Source organism: Daucus carota, chromosome 4, assembly GCF_001625215.2.
Source record: "Daucus carota subsp. sativus chromosome 4, DH1 v3.0, whole genome shotgun sequence".
NCBI classification, from domain to species: Eukaryota; Viridiplantae; Streptophyta; class Magnoliopsida; order Apiales; family Apiaceae; genus Daucus; species Daucus carota.
The window spans coordinates 34,843,345-34,871,337 of record NC_030384.2 but is presented as its reverse complement, the minus strand read 5'-3'; the positions used below and the strand labels follow the sequence as shown (position 1 = coordinate 34,871,337).

Here is a 27,993-nt window from a genome sequence, read left to right as displayed (position 1 = left end):
CAAATCTTCAATTATTCGGCTTTCACAAACTTGTATCCGACATTGGTGGAGTCATGGTTCCCCTTTGCACTTGTGAGGACTGAGGATGCATGCACTCCTAAGTCTCCTCTCAAGTCTCAAGTCAAAATGTGTTTACAGTAAAATCTCTATTAATTAATAATCAATTAATTTATAATTCACAAAAAATCAATATTTCAATTGATATTAATATAATAATAATATATTTTATCATAATTAATTGATAATCTCTGTAAATTAATAAAATTTAACAGTCCCCAACTATTAATTTATAATAAATATTATTATATTTATACATAATTACTTCTTCCCTCCCATTTTGATGATTTTTAATAAAATTTAACAGTCCACAACTATTATATTTATATAATATTTAACTAATCCTCATAAAAAAATGTAAATGGGACCTAATTCATGAAATATGAAACAAGATTTAATTAAGTAATTACTCTGATAATTAATTAAATAATAAGAATTTAATCAATTTAATAAATTATTAAATAATAATTATCAAATCCACGCAAAAGAATGAATCGACATTTCGAAAAATCTTTAGGACATGCCAAAGCTGCTTTATGTGAATGTGGCGTTTTTCCGACTGCGGCTTTGTTCTCGGAACCTCAGACCCCATCAGAAATTTCTACAACATAAACGGAAAATGCTTTGGCCACATAATTATATACAAAATTTTATACATATTAATATATTTCATATTTTAATTAAAATAATTTTATACTCACATTAAGCACCTCAATTAAAACATTTCACACCCCTAATCTCGCATAAAGTGGTTCAACTGTCTTGTAGACTCGTCGTACATAAATCATTTATAACAATTGAACTGGTCCAAGTAAACACACATGTGTACATATATTATCAATGGCCCACCAGAGACTCTTCCTTGTCTACTCACAAACTCAGAAACTTCGTTTGTTAAATGTTCAAGTCAAGCCTTTTAGTCTTCGGCCCTTTTTACACAACAACTCAAATTCAGCATATATATACACAGACACACACACCATGCTCACTTCTTGAATTTTCACCTCAACATTTCTGCTGCTGCCACAGGTTTCTGTACGTATAGTTTGAACTCTATGTGTTTGATTTTTTGTTTTATTTTTGTTTAATGTTGTGCAAATTTTGTTATGTATATGGGCATTATATTTTGACCATGTTTGCTAAATTTAGCATTTTGGATTTTTTTAATGATCGGGGTTAAGAGTGAGGATTCGAACCCATGACTTGTTCCGGGGAGTGACTGATGATCAGAATTTAAAATGATTGCCTAAGTATTGTAGCTCATGTTTTCTTTACTCTACAGACTACAAGGATTTACAGTGATATGCAAGTTAGTTTGGTGCTCTATATTCGTGCTTGTACTCTTTAATAATAAAGCCAGGGTTTCCGAGGAATTAGTTGAACTTACTTTGGGATTACTGTAATGCCCTGTAAGTGAAGAAACATATAAATTGTTGTAGGAATTGGCAAGTATTTTAGCTGGTTGTGACTTTTAAGGATGTGGTATGTACATATGCTGATTATTAAAAAGAGGAAAATTGTTGTAGGAATTGGCAAGTATCTGGTTGTGACTTTTAAGGATGTGGTATGTACATATGCTGATTATTAAAGAAAGGAAATAGAAGTAGCGGCCTATATTAAGGTTTATCTGATATTGTATGCAAAAGGTACTACTCTGCGTTTCTTTAATCAAGTATTAGATTCTATCAATAAGGTTGGAAATAATAAAACTTGATACTGGATCCTTTTTATTATGATTATTGTTATTTAATGTTTAGATTAAACTTTTTATGCATTGGTTTTGCCTCATGCATTAGATATTGCTCTTTAGCATTGGCAGAATTTGCTTTAGATGAATTGCCACTGATCTTGAATTTGAACCTGTCCATTTTTCATGTGGCGTTTTAAGACATCATAAATTCTGTCCTCGACAATTGATTCTCATTTTGAACAATGCTTCATACAAGAATAGTTTGATTTGTTTCACTTGTCAGACATGGGTAGCATATTGAATTTGTTGAAAGGATGCTGATAGTTAATCTACTCTTTTTGTAATAGGTGTACAACTTGAGTAATGGATGCTTCAGAAAAAGATGAGGTACCGATGCTATCATCCACGTACATGCAAATGGATGAAAATGAGAAACATCAGTTTACAAGGTCCACGACCAGAATGCGTAGTGCATCAATATCAATTCCAATGCCTTCTTTGGATTCCAGTGATAAAGCAAATACTTTTATAGGTCATACTGGTCCTCTGCGTAGTGAAAGAAAAATACCGTACATACAAATGAGTGGTCCTCTATATGCAAAGCGTGGGAATGACACCTTGTTTGAGCAACGTGCAACAGGTAGCAAAGCAACTGAGGCTACATTTGATAAGTACCCTTCAATCAAAGGAGTGGATCACAATGATTGGCCAGATAGAAACCGTGAGAGGACAAATGAACATTTATTAAAGTCTGGTCCACTGGGAATGTGTAGTGATCCATACTGCACAACATGCCCAACTTACTTTGAGGGGAACCGGAAGAACGTAAAAACATCAAGTGTATTTGATCAGAAGGTTTGATCATCCTGAAAAACCATGAATCTCAAATTCTATACTGTTTGTCTGAGTTTTTATATCTTCATCCCTTCTTCCTTATCCAAATTTTAAATTGGTCAATTTGAGCACCAATAGGTAACTTTGGTCAGATATGTGCATTCTTTACCACAGGATATACATTCTACATTGCTAAGTTTATTTACAAGTTTTATAACAGTGTTGAACTTCCCAATTCATGCTGTAGCAGATTTTTTTTAGTAGAGATATGAGGACTATTGTAGTTGGTTATGTATTGCTTTAGCGGGTATGTTCTTAGGTTGTCAAGTTTGCAGACTAAGATTGGATAGTTTTTAGTACATCGCATATTTTCTGTTGGAGATTATTGTGGACAGTAAACACTGGCCTAACACTGAGTTTATAGTATGTAAAAAAGGCATCACTGCAAATAAGACAGCATTTTGCTTGTGGACATTGAATCATTGGGGGTAGAACTGGAGGTGTCTATTGTTTGCCGTTCAAGTTTTTACTTATTATATTAGTTATATACTTGACTATGGTTGCTTTTTGTTCATTTAAGATTTATATTATGGGAATACAAATCTTTTTAATTAGTTTCATTATCTTGTATCCAACAATCCTTATAAATCACTTTTATCCTATTGCACTTTAATTGTTTACCTACTCTGTTTTTTCTCGGAATTTTACTATTTGTGTTTGGGCTTGGGCAGCAGTTCCCTAATATCAATTATGGAGATGCTAAAGGCTGGGTGCGAAGAACCTGTTCTTCACTGTATCAATGTATTCCCGGGGTCATGAATCCTCATAACAAAAAAGTTCAAAATTGGAACAAGTTCTTCGTCATCTCCTGCTTATTTGCAGTTTTTCTGGACCCACTTTTCTTCTTTGTGCTGTCTGTGAAGCAGGTATGAATATATATATATATATATATATCTATGAATGATAAAGAGTTGTAAAATCTCACCCGCTACTGATATTCTTTCATTACTACCTAAGTTTTCTTGGATTACTATGTTACGAGTCTCACTTCCATTGGATGCAAATTTTAATAAACCTTACATAATTGTCCCAGAAAACAATGAGAGTGGATGCCATTTATCTGCCATGTTTTACTATATTATAGGATGATCCTCTGCTTCAATATTAGATGACCCATTATGACACTTAGAAGTCAATTTGACTTATTTAAGGTATAAATCTAATGTGAGTCAAAAGTTCAATTTATACTTATACTTGAATATGTTCAAAATTTACCTATAGTACTGTACTTAATATATTACAGTAATACATTTCTAATTCAATATTTCCTTGGAATATATGACTGCAAATTCCTCAAATAGCATACCCACAACTGTCGCACGTGTTTAAATATCACAAACAACATTAGTATTTGTACCTACACTTGTAGTCAAATTGTTTCTTTGTGTGTACGCTTTCTGTTATTTCAGTTATTCTAAACAAGGCATATAATGTCATTCTCTTTGTAACAGGATAACAAATGCATAGTATTTCATGCAACCTTTACAAAAGTACTTATCTCTTTAAGAAGCCTGACCGATTTCATCTACTTACTACACATGCTTCTTCAGGTAAGCCGATTATGCTCTTATCATTAAACTTAAGGTTGCCACATATCATGGACCAGCACTGCATATTAAAGAAGAAAATTTACATGACTTATTGAACTAAAGCTTAACATGGACTGTGTCAGTTTGTCAGAAAGCTTAATATAAATATACAAGTGTGATGTGTTCTTTGATAAACTGCATAAGTTATAACTGGAAACTAACAAATCTTTTTAGAAGTGGTAATTTCTATTATCTAGTTTTGTATGTAGAGTTGTAACTGACAACATTATCAGAATGAACTGATTATAGTTATGAAAGTGATTTGCTACAAACTTGAGCACATCATAGCATCATGATATTTCTTATCCAATTCTTGCACATGTAAATCTTGTAAAAGATATAAATTAATATGTCATTGATGCACACATAGGGTTGTTTTTTTACTTATAATTGACATATGCTTCATAGATTTATGGCTGTTTATTTTCATCTTGCAGTTTCGATTGGCTTATGTTGCTCCGGAAACGAGAGTTGTGGGTTCTGGTGATCTAGTTGACCATCCAAAGAAAATAGCTCTCAACTATCTCTCGGGATACTTTCTTATTGATTTTTTTGTCGTATTACCACTTCCCCAAGTATGAACTTATATATAGTATGTCTATAGTTTCATATACCCTGGCATAATGTGATGATTTTATATCCTATGCATCTGCCAAGCTTAGCCTATCAGACCCTTCTTCTATCTAAAAAAAGGTCGAAATCGAAGCCTCAATGGAGGCATGTGTGCACAGTACATGAGTACACATGCCTTCCCAGTACATGAGTATGCCCAATTTCCATGCCTTGGAGTCTTTTTTTGTCAATATTATTTCAGCTCAAGTGTATATCATAGTTGTAAATATTACATGTGCAACAGTTTTACCCTGCATACTTAACAGCTAATATACAGGCTGTTATTTCGTATTTATAATACTATAGGCTGATTTAGAGGCTGGCATTAAAAGATTTGGTGGCAAATTTAGAGCCTGACATTAAGGGATTTGTTGGCTGATTTGCAGCTCTAAATAGCTCTGCTATACCGATAAATACTGGAGCATGTTTGAATGAAACAATCAGATTCATAGCATTTTTTATATATCTTTGTCAATTTTATCTTGAAAAATTATATCACAGTCATATTTCGATACTAAAAATGTTAAGTTTATAATATAATTTAATTATGCTGATTTTTTTTTCTGGCTACTACGAGCTGTACTAATGATAATTTAAACCGCACAATATATAGATGCTTTTGTTAAATAGTTTAGTTGCTGAAAATGTAAGAGTTATTCGTCTTTCTAAATGTAGGACTAAATTTAGGACTAAATTTGTAAGTTTTACTGCTGTTATTTAGCAAACTTTACATAAGGATTCCACGTAGCTCGTGTGTAAGATTCCATTATTGATCACTGTGTCATAATATATGTAATTATTTACCGAAGGCAGGTGTAATGGTAGGAGGCTGTAATATGAAACCGATGTGGAATTTTTGTTTCATATTGAGCCTGTCTTCTATATTACATGCTCAGTTTGTACTTACTAATTTACCCATGGATATGAATTTTGTAATTTTCATTGTGTAGATTATTATTTGGCTGGTCCTCAAAAAGTTCAAAGGATCATCTGAAGCAAATTTTGCAAAAAACTTTCTGCGAGCAGCAATTCTCATTCAGTATATTCCTCGGCTGTATAGGATTCTTCCTATGCTTGCCGGTCAATCTGCGAGTGGCTTCATATTTGAGTCGGCATGGGCAAATTTTGTAATCAATTTGCTCACATTTGTGTTGTCCGGCCATGTGGTTGGGTCATGCTGGTACCTCTTTGGATTACAGGTGGGTCAAATTCAGGTTTAATATATTCATGTGGTATTTCTGTGCTAACTGACCATAATATTAGTACATTAGAGTTTCCTTCTGCACGTTGCAAAAATCAAATCAAGTTTGATACTACAATGAGCATTACAATGGACATACTTTAATTTCTTCATTGATGATATTGTAGTTAAGATTATAAAGATTAAAATTAGGAGAGGTCTGTTTTTTGGTCCATATGATAGTAGCTTTCCTATAAGCTATATCAAATTCTAACAGTTTGAATGCAGTCTACATACTTTTTCATCTTATTTGTTTAGAGAACTTGAAAGTTTGTGCTTTTCATTCTTAATACATTTTTAGTTTGTACGCTTCACAGTGCTACTACTAGTAGAATGATACTCCTGTCTGTGTTGAATCAATGTATCATATTTACTATTTTAGTAAATGTCACTTCAGCATTTATAATAATTAATATATGGAGGCTATGTAACAAAGCTGTATGTCCATGTACTTGTAAGCATGTTTTGGTATGCCAAATTGTTCTGGTATGTTCTAAATTTTATTTTGTCCAAGAACTCAAGCCTATGATTTTTCCGTAGTTTCAAAATTTAACCTTGTCCTAATGTACTGTAACTCTAAACTCCTGTGTTGTCCAGTATGTTAAGAATGCCAGATTAATATATTTCTTCAGTGCTGTTTTATATATTTTCCCAGTCCTTGCACTGATAAAAGATTGGCAATTCCATTTTTTAGGGGTGTAAATTGTTTAACTATGAGCTTTTTCTCCGTGTGACTACTCGCAGAGGGTAAATCAATGTCTTAGAGACGCCTGTGTTGAGGATTGGTGCATAAGGTTTATAGATTGTGGGCGAGGAAATGAAAATGAGACATTTAGTAATGATCCAAAATGGACAGATTGGACAACAAACGCCACTGCTGGTGCTTGTTTTTATGATGAAAGTTTCACATATGGAATCTATAAACAAGCTGTCAATCTTACCACACAACCAGATCTCAAAACAAGATACATATATTCTTTGTTCTGGGGTTTCCAGGTATATCACCGATCTATATTTTGTTCATTTACAATTTTTTTTTAATAATGGGTTGTTGTCGCTGATGTGACATATACAAGGTCTTCAGTTTGACAGTGAATTACTGACATGTTTTACATGAGCTTTAGTATGATTGACAATTAGACGGACATGCCACTAGTGTAAAATTTACTTTTTAAATGTATAGAACTCCTACCAAATTAATTATCTTACCTTGATAAAACCTCATTGTCGATAAAATGAGTGATTAAATAGCAGAAAAACCAATACCCTAAAGGACGTAAAGATGATGGATTGCAAACCATAAGGGAAAGGCTTTAACTTAATATAGTACTATAACTTTCACTGAATGGGGATTACGTTACCTATAAAGTAATGCAACAAAGAGATCTTTGAATAGCGCAAAATTGAATATGTAACTAATTTAGTAGCAAGTATCTTATATCAATACATTATTTAGTTTTTACCGAAGTCATAGTTGTTCATTCCAATTAAATATTAATATTTTGTTGGTATTAAAAATCAAAATGCAATTGGTCTACATATATGTTAGGTTGGAAGTGTCTAACATCATAAAATAGATGCATGTTTTGAACTTGAAATTGAATGACTATTTCATCACTTAACTAAGACCCAAGTTAGAGGTGGCTCATCATACCGAAAAACTTGCATCTGAATAACTAAACATAAATAACCTTTCAGTTGGGGAACTGAACTTGAACAAGACTTTTAGTGCCATTAACTATGTTTGACTTTTAACGAAAGCCGTTAATTTTTGCCACATATGTTCCATTTCAGCTTCCATGTAAGCTGCCACCTTGAAAAACTTTAACCTGCTCCAAGTATTACCCAAATTTGACTTTAATTTTGCCCAAGAAATCACCATCATCTCCTATATGAAATCAAATGGAGGTCCAAAACAATCTGACCAAAAATCAAAATTAGATCTTAAATTCACATGGATAGTACTCGGGGCTCCAAAATCAATTTTTTCTTCCAATTTAACTACTGTAAAAAAAACCATCAAAATATCATCGGAAACAAAAAAAGTTCATGGACAGTACCCACCAAAGTTTAAAGAATATAGATGATAGAGAAGAGGAGCTTTTATTATTTGAAGATATATTGAAATGTGTAGCTATGTGTGTAGATGGGATGAATAAAAATTTCATGCTGGTCATTCATATTTGGCAGGAAAGTGATGGTTGAGATAGAGTAGTTAGGCTGTTTTAAGTAGATAGAAATGGGTGGGTCGGGTTGGTTACAGATGGATATATGGGTATAAAATAATAAATATTGGTGTGATGATCCATCAAGTCGCCTTGAGAGTTTTTGATCCACCTAAGCAAGTACAGTTACATTTCCGTCCATAAGATGTAATTGAAAGTTAAAGTGTTTTAGTGAGTTGACAGTTATACCTGCCATTAAGTTGGCCTCTAGTTTGAGTGAACCATTTAACTTGTTGAACTTGGCAATGGAATATGAGATTTTTTGCATGTTTACCTTCAAAATGATGTTTTGACTTTTCCTACCCATGTCGAGGCGCCGATTGTCTATTATTAGTACTCAAGGTGTATTAAAAAGTATAGGTGATATGATACAATTTATAATAATTTATCATAATATGGAGTAGATTTAGATCCATTATTAATCACATTTGAATCCACTTATAATGATACTAGTACATTTGGGTTGGGCACGGAGGTTAAGAAAGTAAGTAAAGTAATGGTGAAAAGGTAAGAAAAGTGAGGATAGTGGTGGGATCCATTGATATTTAATGTATAAAGTAAGTATAGTGGAGAAAAGTAGTGGGGTTAGTTGATTTTTATATTATAAAATTTTACTATGTTTGGTAAGTTTTGAAATGTGAAGAATTGGATAGGAATCCCAAAAAAGAAAGTAAATATTATCCTTATTATTATCTTACTTATTATAATAATTATACATACTTACAAGAACCATGGGTTGTCTCCCAAACAGCTTCGCCAAAAATTTGATAAGGCTGTCGCGTGCCTATCAAATAATAATTCTAACTAATCCTCCTAACAATGTAGCACGACAAGTCAAAGTCGATCCCACAGAGACAAATGTGTCAAACACTAGTTATTTCTAATCAAATTCAACTAAGCAAAAAACACAATAATATTTTTGGAGATGATTAAACTAATTATACGGAGGCAAATAAGGGTTTTATCAATTAATTAAAACATCCAAAATTAAGTATTCCCACTAGCATGAATCAATGCAATTACGATTCCCTACCCCAATCAATCAGATATATTACTCAAGAGGAAATATGCGTCCTATAAAATACCAATAACCCTCTTCCGAGTATTAATGGCTTCTTTAAAAATACAATCAAACCTATTTCCATGGTATCATGCATTTTAGAGACATTAAAGAAAACATCCTGACTTCCTAAAAACCTTTCTACCTATTTTCATAGAGAAGTTCATGTCTTTATTGGATAAATCACAAACATCTAAATTTAACTTTCATTGATAAGTATATATTGGTCAAACAATATACATAATGATGCCTGACATTTATTTATTAATTAACACAACTCAATAAGCAAATTTAATTCACCATGGGTGGGGATATTATTGCTGACATAATAACTTAAACGAATTCCTAGAATTTTAGGTGGGATGGGAATTGTAATTATTTCTACTTCCCGAGGTATGATGATAGACCGAGAAGCTTGACTAGAACGAATTGGTGGAGAAGTTTTGTGTTACCGGTGTTAGCAGTCTTTCCGGTCTTGTGCACCTCTCACTGTACTTTGACATCTCTTCATCCGCAAAGAATTATCGAAGTCCTTTTTTTTGAAGCACAAGCTAGTTCTAGAAGCACTAAGCATAGCGATTATATCAAAAGGTCAATCGAATTTTTATTCAACCTGAAGTAATGAGTCCCTCAAATAGTGGGGGCTCATTACCTCAATTGAGATAATTTAGTTGGAACTTTACTTTTTAGTTGGAACTTTAGGTGGTTCTCTAGGGGGAATCATGCATTTATTATAGCCAGGGTTCAACTTAATCCCAGATTATAAATCTACTCACTCATAATTTAACTAACAAAACACAAGGAATAATAAAAACACATAATTAAACTATTATTGAGAATAGGGAAACAATCTTCAATCTTTGAACACGAAGAGAAGTAAAAGTCTTCCCCACTTCTCTCACTATTGCTATGTATGTGTATGTATATGTCTCTAAATAAAAACTAATTGATATCTCTGAAAGTATTTTAATGTTTTAATAAATATACAAGGAAGTCTACGAAACGGAATAGGATTCTATAATTAAAATTTGTAACTATGTTTTCTTTACAATTTCTGGGATGTTCCAGTAGGGTTTTGGATATTGGACCATCTCTGAATTAAAGAAAAATCTCTAACCTTCGTGTGGGTTGTAAGATCGTCAAAATCTGATGTACGGAATTCCAGATATGGCCTGAAAAACGAAATAGTATGTGTAGCCCAATAAATCCACATTTCCATCCAAATTTGAGTCCAATTAAGCTTTATTTCTTCAATTCCTTCCAACTTTAGGAATTCCTTGCACTCTACAATAAAACATTAAAATTTATTAAATAAATATCCAAATCAATGCAAAATACAGTTAAATATGAGAATAAAATTATCTAGAATATATATATAAAATATACTATATCAGAAAGAGTAAAGAAATGGTTGGGACAGAGTGAGTAATAAGTAATGCAGAACAATATGTTAAATCTGGTTGAGATGTGAAAGCATCTCAAATGTTTTTTCATAGTTGTCTTTAGTCTTATGAGGGATCGGGTGGTTCTACACTTTTTAGCGCTATGACATGTATCGAATAATTCCTTCAAATGTGGAACTATTACATTGATGATTGGAAAAAGGTTAAACAATTTGATTGAATGTTGTGCATGTATTTTATGTTTTCTTTTTTCCTTCCAATAATTGTAAATTTGACTTGTTTCATACTGAAGTTATCATCTTTGTTTTTTGCACAGCAAATTAGTACTCTAGCTGGAAATCAAACCCCAAGTTATTTTGTTTGGGAAGTTCTCTTCACCATGGCCATCATAGGCTTGGGTCTTTTGCTTTTTGCTCTTCTCATAGGGAATATGCAGAATTTTCTCCAGGCACTTGGACGAAGGTATATATTTTATCAGCAATATATTATGTAGAGATTATTTAAAGACTGAGAATATGTTACTCCTTTCGTCCCCCCTGAATTGTATACATTTGGGGACAGGGACATGGCACGCACTTTAATGCTCCTATAAAGTATAGTTCTATAGCTTATTTTTTTAAAAAAAAAAATTATGAATAAAAATTCAACAGAAAATTTTGAAAATAAATTATTGAACTATACTTTATAGGAGCATTCTCCAAGTTCTAGCAACTGATCGGTGATAGAAATATATCTACCAAACTTCCTTTATGGAGTATGTATATTCTGATTGTCTATTTCATACAAAATAGTGCTCTTGTCACTGGTTAGTCTTGCAATACATAATATAGAAATCTTCACCTTTTCAATTTTTGTAGTTCTCAATGCACTACTGCACCAAGAGCATAGTCAAACTCTAATATTACTCGGCAATGAAAAAAATAAAGACCTTGTCAGACAAGACATGGTTTTGTATTGCTATATTCTTAAAAAACATTATGTGTGCTGCCTCCTGCCACAGTCCTGAGTTGCAATAATGATCAAGCAAAATTTGAAAATAAAAAAGAGATTGTAAATCTGAGAGGTGATCTTTCTCTTTAATTGAGTAGTGCACGATAAGCGGTGCCATCATTGGAGTAGTCAGCCTTCTAAGGGAAAATAGATTTTTTTGTCACCGAACTTATTATGTTTTTAGAAATTTGCCACTCAACTAAATTTTTTTCCCTTTTAGTCACTGATGTTAGGTTTGGATTTGCTTTTAGTCACTAACTTAGGTACGGACTTAGGTACGGATATGATTATTAGCATTGTGATAATTGTTTGTAGCATCATTAATACATAGTGATAGTATATAATTTTTTGATAGTATGATATATGTTTATATCTTTGTATATATAGTAATAATAACATAAAATGAGATGATATAATATTAAAATCAGGAAAAATTGTAATTAAAATTCTAGAAATTCAGTAAATCATCAGTATGGAATCAATGACTTCAAATAATTTATGCTCTCCATGATAAAATAAAGTCTAATTGAGTGATACGATGCATCATCTTCACTATTAAAGTTTCAATCACCTAGTTCAGCCTAAGATCTCTCTTAAATTTATCTTCATAATTTTTAATAACTTTATCTTATTATAATTTTCAAAGTAAAGATAAATAAATAGAGAGAGGAAAACTTAATTTTCAATGATTTATGAGATTTTCTTTTTGCGTATAAAAATTCAAACACTAAATTTTTATTCGGAAGAAAAAATAAAATAATTTATGAGAGTACACTTTTAGAAATCGTAAAATGCGTGTTTAACTCATATCACCGAAGATAAACGATCTTGGGTACATAAAAGTACTATATATAAAGATAAACATATATCAAATCATCAAAATATTACAGGTTATCACTATATTTTAATAATACTACAAAGAATTAATATAATGGTAATAATCAAATCCGAACCTAACTTTAGTGGCAAAAAAAATTCCGAACCTAACATCAGTGACTAAAAGGAAAAAAAAATTAGTTGAGTGGCAAGTTTCTAAAAACATAATAAGTTCGGTGACAAAAAAATCTATTTTCCCGCCTTCTAATTACAACAAGTGCCAACATAGAAAAAGCTCTAGTTACTCCTAAATTGCTATGTAAATGAAAGTATAGGTGAAAGCATTCGGGGAGTGTTTGTCTTGACTTATTTTTCATTAAAAGTAAAGCGGTTACTTTTTCTGAGAGATAAGTGTTTATTATTCTGAATAAACACATGCTTAGATGGAAGAAGTGATAGTCAAAGTAGGTCATTCCTATAACCTTTTCATGTATAACATGAAATCATTTATCTATTCTTGTCTGTTCATGTTTCCAATAGAAATTTTTACATGCAACAAGCACAAAAGTTACACGTGAGAGAGGAGATTGCATGAATGTAAAATTAGATCGTGTTTAAGTATATGTAAGATATATTACATTCCGAATGCTATGGAGAATGACTATTTTTGCAAATTAAATCTAACATTTGCTTAGATATTTGTATTCATGTTTTGGTGCAACCTTTCTCTTTTAGGAGGTTAGAAATGTCTTTACGGCGTCGGGATGTTGAACAGTGGATGAGTCATCGGCGCTTGCCTGAACGACATAGAAGGTAAATTTTTTTTAGCTTTTTTCTTCCTTTGATTTTATCATTTTATTTATCATCCTTTTAATGAAATATAATTCTTAATAGCTGATATGTTAATGTTTACTATCCAGTTATTGGTCCAAACTTAGTGAAAATTGAATCTTACCTTCTTCATACTGCAATATGATTGTTTATCTTTTATTAGGCAGATGTCCTCATCAAGCTTGTTTGTCTTAGGAAAAAAGTATTTTTAAGCAAATATATTGGTCGCCAAGATGTTGCTAGATATATGTATCCACACATATTATGAGTTTTCGAGCCTGGTGAATGCTATCTTTTTTGCAAGTTTAATGCTAGTTCTATAGCAAGTTCACGTGAAGCTTACGACCATCTTATATAAATAAACATTTTCAGACAGACATTTGATTCAGCTGAAGCCTCATCAACTGAGACGTGACTTTGGTTGTTCTTAAAAGTTTAATTAACTCACTTGAAGTACAAGGCGTTTGTTTTTTAATTCGGTATTCTATTTATATATCATACTAGCTTTTAACAAGTGGCTACCATTATATACACACACACATATATATAATTCATATAATAAATTGTTTGGTTTGATTTTATATATGTCACTTAATTTATCTATATCAATTTGTGTATTATTATTATTGAGGGTGGTTATAATCCGGATGTTAGTGAGAAATAATTACACCGACTTTCGTCATAAATATTTGAAAGATTGTGATAAATAATTGCATGACTACTATAGATTTTTGTCATAAATAGCTTTTAGTTTAAAAAATATTAAAATTCTATAGTACATATAATGTCTGTAAAAAATTTTAAATCTATGTTAAAATATATCTTAGATTTTACTAAAATCTTTAAGATCATTAGAAATTATCTACATAAATGGATGAGTAAAATACCTCAAATTTATCGCATGTGGCCGTTCATGTTAGAAGATACGTAAATTTTGAATACTTATGATTTTTGAAATCTTAATTACTACTATTCTGGTTGATTGATCTATCTTTTCTCAGTTTATAATAATTTGACTATTGTATTTTAATTCTTGTTATTAATATGGACAATCGCTTAATTTCCTTCATGTTATCGTGTCTTAGGTTGGTGGACAATCACTTAATTTCCTTTATGTAATTGTGTCTTAGGTTGGTGGTCCTAAATTTATGTGCTTTATATCTCTAAATATATAATAATATCAAAATTGTGTTTGTTTCGAATAAAGTGATTTTCTTTACATGAGGATATAAATTGATACCTTGTGAGAATATTTTGATATTTTTTATTTTACGGAGTACAAATAATTTTTTAACATGGTTTGTATATATTATGATCAATATAATATTGATCAATTTAGTCAAACTCTAACATTTAGCTTTTGTAATTAATACTATATTATACGATATGACGCATTTAAACTTGAAAAATTGTGATGAATAATTGCATGACTTTGTTAGGAAACAAATCGGGATTATTGAATATTCGATATATACTTGCATAATTATTTTGAAAAAAATCGATAATCATTGAATTTGTGAATTAGATATATTAATCATTTTAATGTCAAATATACTCCCTTTGTATTTTAAATATAAATTTCCTTTTAAATATTTTTCATTAATTGTAATGCAAAGCAATCAAAATTAGAAAATTGGAATATTTATAAATATGCCAACTTATTACAAATTATTTACAAAAATATTATCAAGTTGATTTTTTTTAAATACAATTTTCTTCAAATTATTTACAAAAATACGACTTGCAACTTGTGCAACCTCATTTGCAACATCAGTTTGCAACTGTTGCAAATGAAGTTGCATAAGTTGCAAATGAAATATCTCATTTGCAAATGTTGCAAATGGCGTTGCAAACGAGGTTGCACAAGTTGCAAGTAGTATTTGTTACAGACGTTGCAAATTAATTTCTCATTTGCAACTATTTGCAACTATGGAAAAATGTTGTTGTAAATGAGGTTGCAAAAGTTGCAAGTCGTATTTTTGTAAATAATGTATAAAAATTAGTATTTTTAAATTATTAAAAATTTGCAACACTATTTTTGTAAATAAATTTAAGAGGTTAGGCAGTTATGAAAAAAGCCCTAGAAAATTTGATGGAATATAATCATTTTTCTTTTATATTTGTTTAAAATATCATATGTTGATATTATTCAAATTTAAATGTATAATGAATTGTATTATTTTTTGATATATTTACGTATTATTAAATTATAGATTGATGTAATACTATAAAAGTATATACATCCAATATCAAATATTATTTAATAATTATAATTTATATTTATGAAGATATATTTGTCTGTTTAGAATTATATTTATATATATTGAGAGAAATATTTGTTTGGTCAGATTTAGTTTGTGTTAAAAAGAATTTTTATTTTTAGTTGAGTGTGAGTTAAAGTGAATGCCTAATGACAATTAAACTAATTAAGTAATGGATACTGAAAATTATTTATTTAATAAAATTATTTGTGTATTTAATAATATATTTGGAATTAGTAGATGTAATAAATTGTATTATATTTGAAGTTTGAGTGGGAGGCTTGGAGTGTTTGTAGGTCAGGTATATTTAAAATATTTTTTAAATAAAATTTTGTATTGTATATTTAGAATATATTTTATTTAAAAAAATACTTGTATGTTTAGAATTAGATGATGTAATAAATCGTTTTAGAGTTGGAGCATGAGTTACTCGAAGGAAGTTGTTTTAGTAGTTAATGTAAGGACATTCAACTAATCAATCAACTAATTTTAACGGTCTTTCTAATGTGTGTCCAAGGCACACAATAAGCACCAACTCTCATGAAAATGGCTTCTTTTTATTGGTGGAATTGGTGTGAATGCAAGGGGCCATTAACATTTATTATTCATCCACCAAACAAAATTTACCATTTTCATGAAAGTTAGTGACTATTGTGTGCCCGTGGGCACATCATAGAAATTTCCTAATTTTAAATATTGTTTTATTCAAAATACTATACGCACCAATTATACTCGAAACAATTCAACTAGTTAATTAATTAATCAAGGTTTTGTATATTAATAATTATATTTTATTTAAAGAAATACTTATATTTATATTTAGTTGGGCTAAGAAATTGTCTTCTAGTTAGAGGGTGAGTTGTGGTGAGTGTTTGGAGATGTCAAGGACATTCAATTGGTATAAAAAATTGTCTTGACTTGGAGTGTGAGTTATAGTGTGTGTTTGTAGCTATCAAGGATAATTAAACTAATTAATTGATTAATTTTAAATAATATTTTATTAATTGTGCACATGTGTTAACAATATTAATTTACGACCAATTATACCCCCATTTCGTTTATTATATTTTTATGTCTGGAATTATCTTTATTTAAACACAATAATTGTTTATGTAAAATTAATTATGTAAAAACTATTTTATTGTTGGAGTGTGTGTTTTTAGATGCTAGGCTAGGTACAGTGTTATTTGACAATGCAAACAATAAGTTAATTTGTAGAAGGGGGGTTGAATACAATCTACAAAAATTTGAACTTAATTTTGTTTAACAGATCATATTCAATTCACAAGTGATTATTAAATCTAAATAGAAATTTAAAAGAACAAGGATCTTAAAAATTTCAGGTGGATTGTTTGATCCACCTGAGAGATTTTTATATCAAGAACCTTTCAAGAAAAATTCTTGGCTGCTTACAAAAGAATGAAGAGCAGAAGCTTACAATTTGTTGCATGCTAACTCTACTGCTTTGCTCTTTAGTTTTCAGTGTTTGGATACATTGAAATTAAAATTACAATGTGAATATATACTAATACAAACTAGCGTAGTCTGCAAAAGCATAAACCTAAACTTTTTTCTAGCAATTATAAATATAGAATTTTTTGGACTTGATAGTACATTTGGCAGCTTGAAATTCTTGTTGCTTTTCTAGAAATGGTAGGCTCCGAGGTTCTCAATATTTGACTAAACTGCTTTTAGTTTAGCTTCCAAAACTGGTGCAGCACCTTTCACATCAACCCATGTGTTTTTTGTCCTTTACTTGACTTGTAGCTGTGAATTGATAGTCATCAACTGCTAGAAGAGTTCAGCCGTTGATAGTACTTGAGTTACCGATTGATAGCACATCTTGATTAGCCATTGATGAAATTGATGTAGCGGTTGATAGCTTGTTTATTTAGCCATCAATGCTTTTTGACTAGCCATTGATCTTCACTTCACTTGAATAGATTACATGACTTCAAATATTTATAATTATGTCACTCTATCTATTTATCCATTGATAGAACAATTGCTAATCTAAAGATCATAAAATTTATCTATCAACTGCTAAGGTACTACAGTTTTGTTACAGCACAACATCAGTCGTTGATGGGTAATCTCATCAGCTGTTACTACATAAGTATGCTAGCCGTTGATCAGCCACAATAGATTTTTCTCTAAGTACAAAATTGAAATAACTTTGTATCATCAAGCATCACATATTCGTAACATACAGTTATATTAATTCATAGATATCCAAGAAATATCTTATTTAAAGAAATACTTGTATATTTGGAATTAAATTTTATTTAAACAAATACTTCTCTGTTTGCTTAGTTGGTGTAAAAATCGTAGTTGTAATGTGAGTTAGAGTGAGTTTTAATATTTTTCAAGGTTTTGAATATTTATAATTATATTTTATATAAAGAAATACTTATATATTTAGAATTAGTTGGGTTAAGATTTTGTTTTAAAATGTAAGTTGTAGTGAGTGTTTGTAGATGTCAAGGACAATTCAACTAATTAATTAATTAATCAAGGTTTTGTATATTTATAATTATATTTTACTTAAATAAATACTTATATATTTGTATTTAGTTTTTGTAAGAAATTATCTTGTAATTGGAGTGTGAGTTGTAGCGAGTGTTCGTAGCTACATTCTGTTGTTATAGTGTGAGTTGTAGTGAGTGTTGTAGCTGTCAAAGACAATTCAACTAATTAATTAATTAATAATAAATAATATTCTATTAATTATGGACACCGTGATAACCAAAGTATTATACAACTAATTATACTCCATTCTGGTTATAATAATATAGTATAGATAGATTTTCTCTTGTTCGTTTCCTTAGAAAAGGGTGTTTTTCCTCAACGTTTAAATTAACTTTTTGTCAGATAACATATTTTGTTCTTTGTTACTTATTAATGTAGCATTCTGTATTCCTGTATTCCTGATTGTTGGCCTTAGTCAAAGTTGACCTGTTTTGAGCTCTTATGCAGGCTGATTCGTGAATCAGAACGTTATAATTGGTCTGCCACTAGAGGTGTAAATGAAACTATGCTATTGGAGAATCTACCTGAAGATCTTCAAAGAGATATACGTCGGCACCTCTTTAAATTTGTCCAAAAAGTGAGCTTTGTTTTCTTATGCTATACTTTGGTTCTGACCGAGCAAAATGAAGTCATTCATCTTAAAAAACTTTGTATTTTTAGGTCCGAATCTTTTCTATGATGGAAGAACCTATTTTAGATGCCATGCGTGAGAAATTGAAAACAAAAACATATGTCAAAGAAAGCAGAATCTTAGTTCGTGGGGGTCTGATTGATAAGATGGTTTTCATTGTTCGAGGGAAGCTTGTGAGCATTGGAAAAGATATGATTAGAGTCCCTTTGCTTGAAGGGGATGTTTGCGGAGAAGAACTTCTTAGACGCTGCCTTGAGCATTCTTCTGTGAATAGAGGTGCTTATTTTCACCTCCATTGAACTTCAATTGTGGGCTATATAATCTTGAACCTAGCTACACACTATCGTTGGGCTAAGCCCCCAGAAAAATAAAAAACTAAATAGACAGATTACTATATGCTATGAAATAGGCATATATCGCCTAGTGATTGTGTTCGAATGTAAGTGAATATGATTACATCAGTCTGGGTAAGTTTGTCCATTGCATCTTTTTCTAGGCTAATTGCCCAATGCCCCCCATTGTTTTCTTTTAGTTAATCTTAGCTCTCTGCTCTAACAAGCTACCTAAAATATAAAAGCACAGCATAGCCCTCTTGTGTTCTCTAGTTTTATCCAAACACACGCATATATAGACAAGTCGTGCATGTAATTATGTGTACATCTTTACCAAGCCCACACACTATTGTAACATCCTACAATGTTTAAAATAATAGTGTTTGACCCCTTTATTATTACAACTTAAACAACAAGCTTATATCATGTGTGATGCATGGGTTACTTGATTATTATATAATTTTTAAATTGCATTATAACACAATATAGATTATGGTATTTACTTTTGTTTAGAGGTGTTTGTATTAGAATAGATAGTGTTTCTTTAATTAAATAATTACCCTTTTAAAATGAAATCTAGTTAAGTAGCTTGTTTAATGTGTTTGGATTAATAAATTTTTGTTAGGTCTGTTAAAGTAAGTTTTTTGATAATCATATTTGTTAAAATAGATATTCCCAATAAATGAGTTTAAATTATAATGTTTGAATTTTCTTTAATTAGAATAGAGCAGGCCCCGTTATAAATCTTATAATATGTCATGAAATAAATAGGCTTGTCAATCGGTTTAAATATTGACCGATCAAAATTTTTCATGTTTTGGCTTTAATAGTACTAGCCTGAACCCGTGCGAAGCACGAGCGAGTATATAATTCAGAATTTGTTATTTATAATTTAATTTTTAACATCAAATATTAACAGTTTAGTATTGTTGATGCCCACTTATTTTGCATGAGGAATTTTAAGATCACATATTGAAATTTGATTAAATTAACTGTTTGGTTATATTTTCTCATAAAAATTTGTTTTTACAATGTGTTTTATATTGTAAATGGGTTGTAAAAACAATATACATTTTCATCATCTATCTGTAAATGTTTTCCTAATATTAATATGTGATAATGATGGTAGGTTTTACTCTTTTTTTTTGTTTTTAAACTAATTTGTATCATATTTTTCATATTTCTTATTTCTCCATTCGTAAGAAAAAGAATATTATTTATCCTGTATCAGTTACATGGCTCATGATTTGTCTGGGAGTGGATGTCAAACTTAAGAAGAGACAAGTTGGTCTATCTCTCATTATTTATATTATTAATTTTTTCCAATTTGGTTTTGAAAATAAAGCAAAGAAAAGGGTTGGATGACCAAAATACAAATTATCCATATGTTTAGTTATTGTAGTTTAGTATAGACTATTTGTAAATGTTTTCTAATATTAATATGTGTTAACGATGGTAGTTTTACCTTTTTTTTTTAATTTTTTGACTAATTTTAAATCATATTTTTTATATATCTTATTTCTCCATTTGTAGGAAAGAGGTTACATGATGCCTTCCTGTTTTTCTTGGAGTAGAACACATTAGTGTTAAGAAGAGACACGTTGGTCTATCTCTCATTGTGTTTATAATGTTTTTTTTTATAATATTTTAAAAACGAGCCAAGAAAAGGGTGATTTAGAGATGATCAAAAATATCTAACCAAACTACAAATTATCCCTATGTTCAGTTATTATAGTTTAGTAAGATAGTATAGATGTATACCAAAGTCACTAGCTCTTTTGGACTAACATGTAGTGGGTTGTTGTATCTAATTGGTATTTGTAAGTTATTTATAAATGTTTTATCAGAGACTAGCCCAGATCTAAGCTCAAGTATAATTAATGAATCCCTGAGGTCCTTATAAGCACAAATCAATAACTAAGCATCAGCACTGCTCGGTACAGTAACTACTAACTAATGAATACTTGAGGCCCTTGTAAGTACAAGTCGGTAACTTGCTCGAGTATAGTCGGTTTGTTCATGGGCTCGATGTGTTTATAACATCTTACATCGATGGGATTTAGAATGCCAAGTCAATATCTAAGTATTGGCACTGCTCGAGTATAATCGGTTTGTTCGTGAGTTCGACGTGTTTGTAACCTCTTACATCGATGAGATTTAGAATGCTCGAGGCCCTTCAAGCAAGTCCAATGCAGACCTATAATTGGTTGTATAACTATAAAATAGAATTAAGTTTGCAAAATCACCACTCCAATTCATGGTTACACTTAGTCCTATAAATGCATAAATGGATAGTTGTTCCAATATTTAGGAGTAAAGATAGCTATAGTCATCCTTGCCACATCATGGAACCAACTATAAGAGTTCGGTGAAAAGTTAGTAAGTTTTGAAAGTAGTTGGTCCTATTTCACTATGCATTGAGCACTAGTTGTATTTTAAGATCAAAAATTACTTTTTGGTCTCAAATTATAGCAATGACTATAGCCATTTTAAATTTAGCACTGGACCTGCGCTTATAAGCACAAGTCAATAACTAATGAATGCTCGCGGATACAGTTGATATGTTTGTGGGCCCGGCATGTTTGTAACATCTTACATTGATGAGATTTAAAATGCTCGAGCCTGTTGGAAGCACAAGTCGGTAAGTAATTAATGCTCGAGGTCCTTATAAGCACAAGTCAATAACTAATATGTACCGAAATTGTTAGCTCTCCGGGCTGACTTCTGGTGGGTTGTGGGGTCCAGTTCACTTTGGGTTGTGGGTTTAGGCTGTTGTAATTGCATGGTTTGGTTATATTTTATTTAAAAAAATTATGTATAATGTGAATTTATAACCGTTTATATTAGTGTTCCGTAATGGCTTTTTTGGCATAAGAAAAAATAACCAATATTGCAAGAATACTTATTTTATTTCACAAAAAAAAATAAAAAAAAATCCCTGCAGATGAGGAAAGAATCAGGATTCCTGGACACAAGTTGCAAAGCGATAGAGAGGTGATATGCGAAACAAATGTAGAAGCATTTACACTTCGAGCTGCAGACCTTGAAGAAGTTACTAGTCTTTTCTCCAGGTTTCTTAGAAATCCACGTGTTCAAGGTGCCCTGAGGTAAGTTTTATGAAGCTCTCTGTGTTTATCAAATGCTCTTACAAATATATGAAACATGACTTCCGAATATTGAACTGTAACTGTTATATCTTTTTCTCCTTTCAGCACCCTCTTGCAGTTCCATTTACATTTAAATTTCAGAGCTTGCAACACATATATTACATTCCAACTCTTGTATTAAGATTTGGACAATGCAGCAGCTTTAATAATAGTCACCAAAGTTTGATCAATTGACATTCAACTTTATTTTAGACAATGAAACTTCTCCAAACATCAAGATTTTTACCTTCCAACTTTCTTATATGGATATAGATCACCATGCTTGTTGCGGCTTGCAATGGTAAGACCTTAAATACATACATAATCTACTAAATTGATTTCTTATGCTAGGCTCCAGACTGCATCTTCCTGCTGTGTTTTCGGTCTTATTGCAGCTTAAATCTAGCCTTGTATATATATATGGGTGGTTCCACAATCCTGCTTGTTGGTTTCTGCTTATATAATTTCTTAAACATTTAGTTTCATAGTAAATATTTTTTTTAAAGTTTGTACCATATATAATATATCAGCCTCAGATCATCAATAGGTGTATTATGTAGTTCTGATTTTTGCATTCGTTGAGTAACAGGGTAGAAGCTATTCCCCAGTTAAGTATCCTTTTCCGTCTGGAACTTGTACAAGTTTTCTGTGCTTCTATAAGCGTCTAAGTATTCTCTAGCCCTTTTGGTTAAAGCAATGATACAAGTCTACACCAGTACTAGACTACTGGTCCAAAGAGAAGCGATTTACTATTTAATGTTAGTGCTCACTAAGTTAGGTTTTTGTACTACCATAAATCGTATCCATTTTATTCAGCTATGCCTTCTTTTTCCAGAATTGAGACACTCGAGTTATCTCTAAAAAGAGCTATAAGTTCAGCACAAAATATGTGTAACTTTTAAACAACTGTCAGTTTGGATGTCGCTGTAAAACGCACAAGACCATTTTGATTCCTGTTCTCCATGAGAGACAAGAAATATAAATTACATGCCACGATAAAATAATCAATCTATTACATCAATGCTGCCTTCTTTGCAGGTATGAATCCCCTTACTGGCGTGGATTAGCAGCAGCTCGTATTCAAGTTGCATGGAGATATAGGAAGAAGCGGCTAAGTCGAGCAACAACAGCTGATTCTGATATTAACAACTACTGACTCTGGTGATTAGTCCTTATAGATTATACATGTATTATATCTATAGGTAATCTGAAATTTTTCTGTGCCTCAGTGCATTCGTATTGTGCAGTTGGCATATGTTATATACTTTGCTGAATACTGGAAGCTTTTAAGAACACACGAAGTGTTTTTTTATGTGCCCTCCTGCAGCTTCAATTATTTAAAATAGTCTTTGCGGGGAACATGACCAGAATATTGGTTATATTTTGCTTAGAATGTATGTTTATTATTTTTTATTTTTTTTAAGAGATGAAATCCCCTTTAGAAATGGAGACGGGTATCAAATAATGGCCGACCAGAATATGATCAAGGATTTGGGAATGAGACGAGCAAAGACAGAATAATTTTGTTACTTGGTATGGTATCACAAAATAATAAGAATAGTTGAATCTTATTAGTTGATAAATGGTTTAGATTATAATATTAAAAGATCGGTTTTATAATGGTGTGCTCATGGGCACACAATAAGCGCAAAGTTTGATAGTTTTTTCATATTTTGATTGGCTTGCATCCATTTAATAATAATGGCCCTCGTGCATTCACACCAACTACACCCTTTAATAAAGATATTTATGCATATAACTTAAATTTATAATAGATTTATATCTTTTATGTTTCAAAACAAATATAAATATGTTTTATCAGTATAATGAGATTCTTATTTATTTATTTTCTAAATCAAATAGGTTTTGTTAAAAAATTATGATTCCTATCATGAAATTCATAGTTCATAATTTTTATTTTTTATAAATATCAAATTTTGATAATCACACTTTATCGAGCCATCTTTATATATTAGCTTAATACATTGATATCTTGTGATATAGCTTGTTATTTTATATGTGCTAATTAAGTTTTCCAAATAGTTAGATTGTCGCAAATATAATAAGCTGTGCTAGATTATATCAAGATTAATTCTAAATGGGTTAGGAATCAATTAGATAATACAGTTTAAAGTTGTAAAATGGGTTCTTGGATAATAACGCAGGGAACTTAATAATTTATTCATGAGAAAAGTGCATACTGCGTACTTGTACTTTGACCTATACAGCACTTGTAATATTGTAGTTTCAAATCCTACACTCGAAATATTGTACTTTCGAATTTTATGCAGTCAGTGTACAACCGTCAAATAAACACTGACGCCGTTAGGGTACTTATGGAAACTATTATTTTAACGGTTTTTATCTTCTTTAAAGGCTCTCCAGAACCTTTCTACACTCCTCCCTCAACATACAAACCCTGATCCCAAACAGTGACCTAAACCATGTTCTTCTAAAATGGCCGCAAACAACGGTAACGAGACAAAATCGAGTGGTTCCGGCCTTTAAAGGTTTTGGGAGTGTAGAAAGGTTCTGGGTCGAGGAGAGCCTTTAAAGAAGATAAAAGAGCCGTTGAAGTAATAATTTTCATATGTACCTCAACGGCATTAGTGTTTATTTGACGATTGTACATTGATCGCATAAAATTCGAAAGTACAATACTTCATGTGTAAGATCTGAAACTACAGCATTGCAAGTGCTGTATAGGCCAAAGCACAGGTACACATAGTGCACTTTTCTCTTTATTCATTCTAGTTTTGAGTTGCATAGATTTGAAGAAACATAAGGATTCAGCGACCGGAGCTCAGAGGTTTAGGACGGGCTGCACAAGAGATGGTGGTGTCGAGTTATTTAAAATCTGATCATAACAATAGAAAGCTAGTTGCAGTTACCGGAATAAAGAGAGATAAATTATTATTGTGTAACTATTGAGTTTTCAATAATAATATCTTTTGTTACCAAGTTGATAATGGACGAGCATATAGACAATTGAAAGCAGGATGGAACTTGACTGGAAAAAATTTCGTTTGTTTATAACTGATATATAATTATTTAATCATTTAATTATTATGAGATATTTTTATTTAATCATTTAATTTTAGCTTTTGTTTTCAGTTTATAACTGATATATAATTATTTAATCATTATGAGATATTTTTATTTTGGGGTAAATGAAAATTTAGATTATTAACATATATAAACCTGAGTAAAAAAAGTTAGGTATAAATTATTAATAACGTATAAAATATTAGTAAGAAAATCTATAATTAATATATGTTATTATATTATTAATATATCCGTAAATGAACATATTATATACTTAGAGTCATGCTCCAATGAGAACCATTATTATTGTGAGATATGAGATCCAATCCTAACCATTCAATTTATACATTACATCAATCTCTCACCACACATTAATTTTTAATATTTAATTATTTTATCACCATCTATCATTCTAATTCCACCACCTGCCACCTCCCACCACCGCCGACCATCATTTCCGGCCACCACCACCTCCGGCGATCACCGAAAAATCACCACCGGCAAACATAAAATCACCACCGTCATACCGAAAATCACCACCGGAAAATTAAAAATCACCGCTGCAAAACTAAAAATCACTGTCTGAAAACGAAAATCACCACATCACCACCATCTACAGACCACCTCCACCATCCACAAACACCCTAAATCTGAAAATTCACCAACTACAAAACAAAATCAGTGCTAGAAAACAAAAATCACCACTGTAAAATATAAAATCATCATCAGTAAAGGAAAAAATCAACTCCAGAAAAATAAAATCACCAACGCCAAAACAGAAATTACTAAGCGGAGCAAAACAGATCCAACAATAGCGTCTCCGGCGACACCACCACAACACCCATTTCAACGCATATCCACCTTCAAACACCGCCCCTCCACCACCGATTAACCCTTTCTTCCCCTATCTCCTCTTTTGTCTCCGATCCCGTCTTCTCCTTCTTCCTTTTCACTGAAAACTCCACCTCCTTCTTCTTCACCGGCTCCTCCATCGCCACCGCCAAGAAGCTCCACACCAACATCATGACGGAAATCGATGGTTTGGCCTGGTGATGTTCCAAAAGAATCGCGGCGAAAGAATCAAAGAAGCAGTTGATCGTGTCACTAGGAAGGCGGCTGCGACGACTTAGTGGAAGCGACGTCGTAACAGTCGTGGGGAGTGGAGGAGAAGCAGTGGTGGTTGGTGAGGGAGGTGGATGCAAGAAAGATGAAAAATGAAATGGGCAGAGATGAAGTCACGGGAGAGAAAGGAGATTATGGAGAAATAAGGGGTTGGGATTAAAAGTTGTATTATAAAATAGAGGGCTGAGATTAGATCTCATATCTCACATTAGTTGGGGTTCTCATTTGAGCACTTGCCTATATACTTATATATAATAAGCGTAAGGGATATAATTTGGTCGCATGGTCCCATGGTCCAAAAGCTTATCGTCCGTTGGATCGTATATTGAACAAATAAGCATCGTTAGATTAGAACAAAATTAAATTCTGTTCTATAAGCAAACTGATATCTACTTGCATGTTTATAATTCCTTTTCCGAATCCAAAACAAATGTTGTCTTTCATGTGTTTTTGGTTTTTTTAATCCAAAATAAATATTTCCTACAAATTTTAATTGTAGAATCGTATAAATCACACCGTCAAAAAATTATTTTTATCCATCGATCCTATATTGAACAAATAAGCACCGTTAGATTAGAACAAAATTAACTTCTGTTCCATAAGACAAACTGATATCTACTTGCATGTTTATAATTACTTTTCTGAATCCAAAACAAATTCTGTATTTCATGTGTTTATGATTTTTTTTAATCCAAAATAAATATTTTCTACCAATTCTATTTGTAGAATCATATAAATCGCACCATCACAAAATTATTTTTATCTAATATATTTCAAAATTAATAAGCCTGATTTATGTGAGGAACGAATACAAAAACTTTTTCTTAATCCAAAGCAAATTCTACCATCTTATTGCATGTTTATGATTCATCTTCTTAATTCAAAACAAATTGTGTTTATCAATTTTAATCTCGAACCATAAAAATTTTTAGAAAAATATTTAAATCACATTATAATAATTCTAATATAAAATACATTTATAAATATAATCTAATAGGAGTTGGCGTCACATATTCTACTTTAAATAATTTAAAATTTGATAGAAAAAATTTAATACGTTGGCATGATACATACAATTTTAATTTATTATTTATAAATTAAATTTTTTCACACCATTTAAAAAATTTATAAATAATTAAAAAGCTCTCGTGTCTTGCACGGGCTATAAGTTAGTACTTTTAAAAGATATACACGAGTTAACAGTAACTCATTATCATGGTTGCAAATGAAAACTAAGAAAATGTTCACGTTCATATTCCCTCCGTCATGTTCTTTACGCTATTTTTTGGCACGCATTTAAGACTCTTATAAGTTAGAGTTCTATAAATTTTTTTTGAAAAAACGTTTGACGTTTAAAATTTTATTCAGAATAAAATATAAATTAAAAAAACGTTATTGAACTCCTCCTCCGTAAAAGCCTCAAAATACGTGCAAACGGTGAAAGTAAACGTTGAACCACTGGGACGGAACGGAGGGAGTAGTTCATTAGAGCATCTCTAATTATACACAGCCTTTGGCTA

The 27,993-nt window shown here is 31.2% G+C and overlaps 1 protein-coding gene across 4 annotated transcripts; it reads left to right on the top strand.

Moving 5' to 3' along the window:
* Positions 1 to 952: 952 nt before the first annotated feature.
* On the top strand, positions 953 to 23,624 carry LOC108218856 (probable cyclic nucleotide-gated ion channel 20, chloroplastic). Of its 4 annotated transcripts, none has more exons than XM_017391992.2 (13): positions 953 to 1,086; positions 2,095 to 2,602; positions 3,313 to 3,507; positions 4,093 to 4,191; positions 4,668 to 4,805; positions 5,793 to 6,041; positions 6,827 to 7,078; positions 11,087 to 11,232; positions 13,312 to 13,389; positions 18,645 to 18,774; positions 18,858 to 19,104; positions 22,105 to 22,267; positions 23,345 to 23,624. In XM_017391992.2, exons 2-13 carry the CDS (start codon positions 2,111 to 2,113, stop codon positions 23,460 to 23,462), a joined length of 2,307 nt encoding a protein of 768 aa, XP_017247481.1. In that variant the 5' UTR covers positions 953 to 1,086; positions 2,095 to 2,110; the 3' UTR covers positions 23,463 to 23,624. The 4 variants fall into 4 exon arrangements, with proteins under 4 accessions (XP_017247481.1, XP_017247482.1, XP_017247480.1 ...); XM_017391993.2 differs by having other exon boundaries at positions 954 to 1,092; positions 3,316 to 3,507; XM_017391991.2 differs by having other exon boundaries at positions 954 to 1,092.
* The last annotated feature ends 4,369 nt before the right edge of the window (positions 23,625 to 27,993 follow it).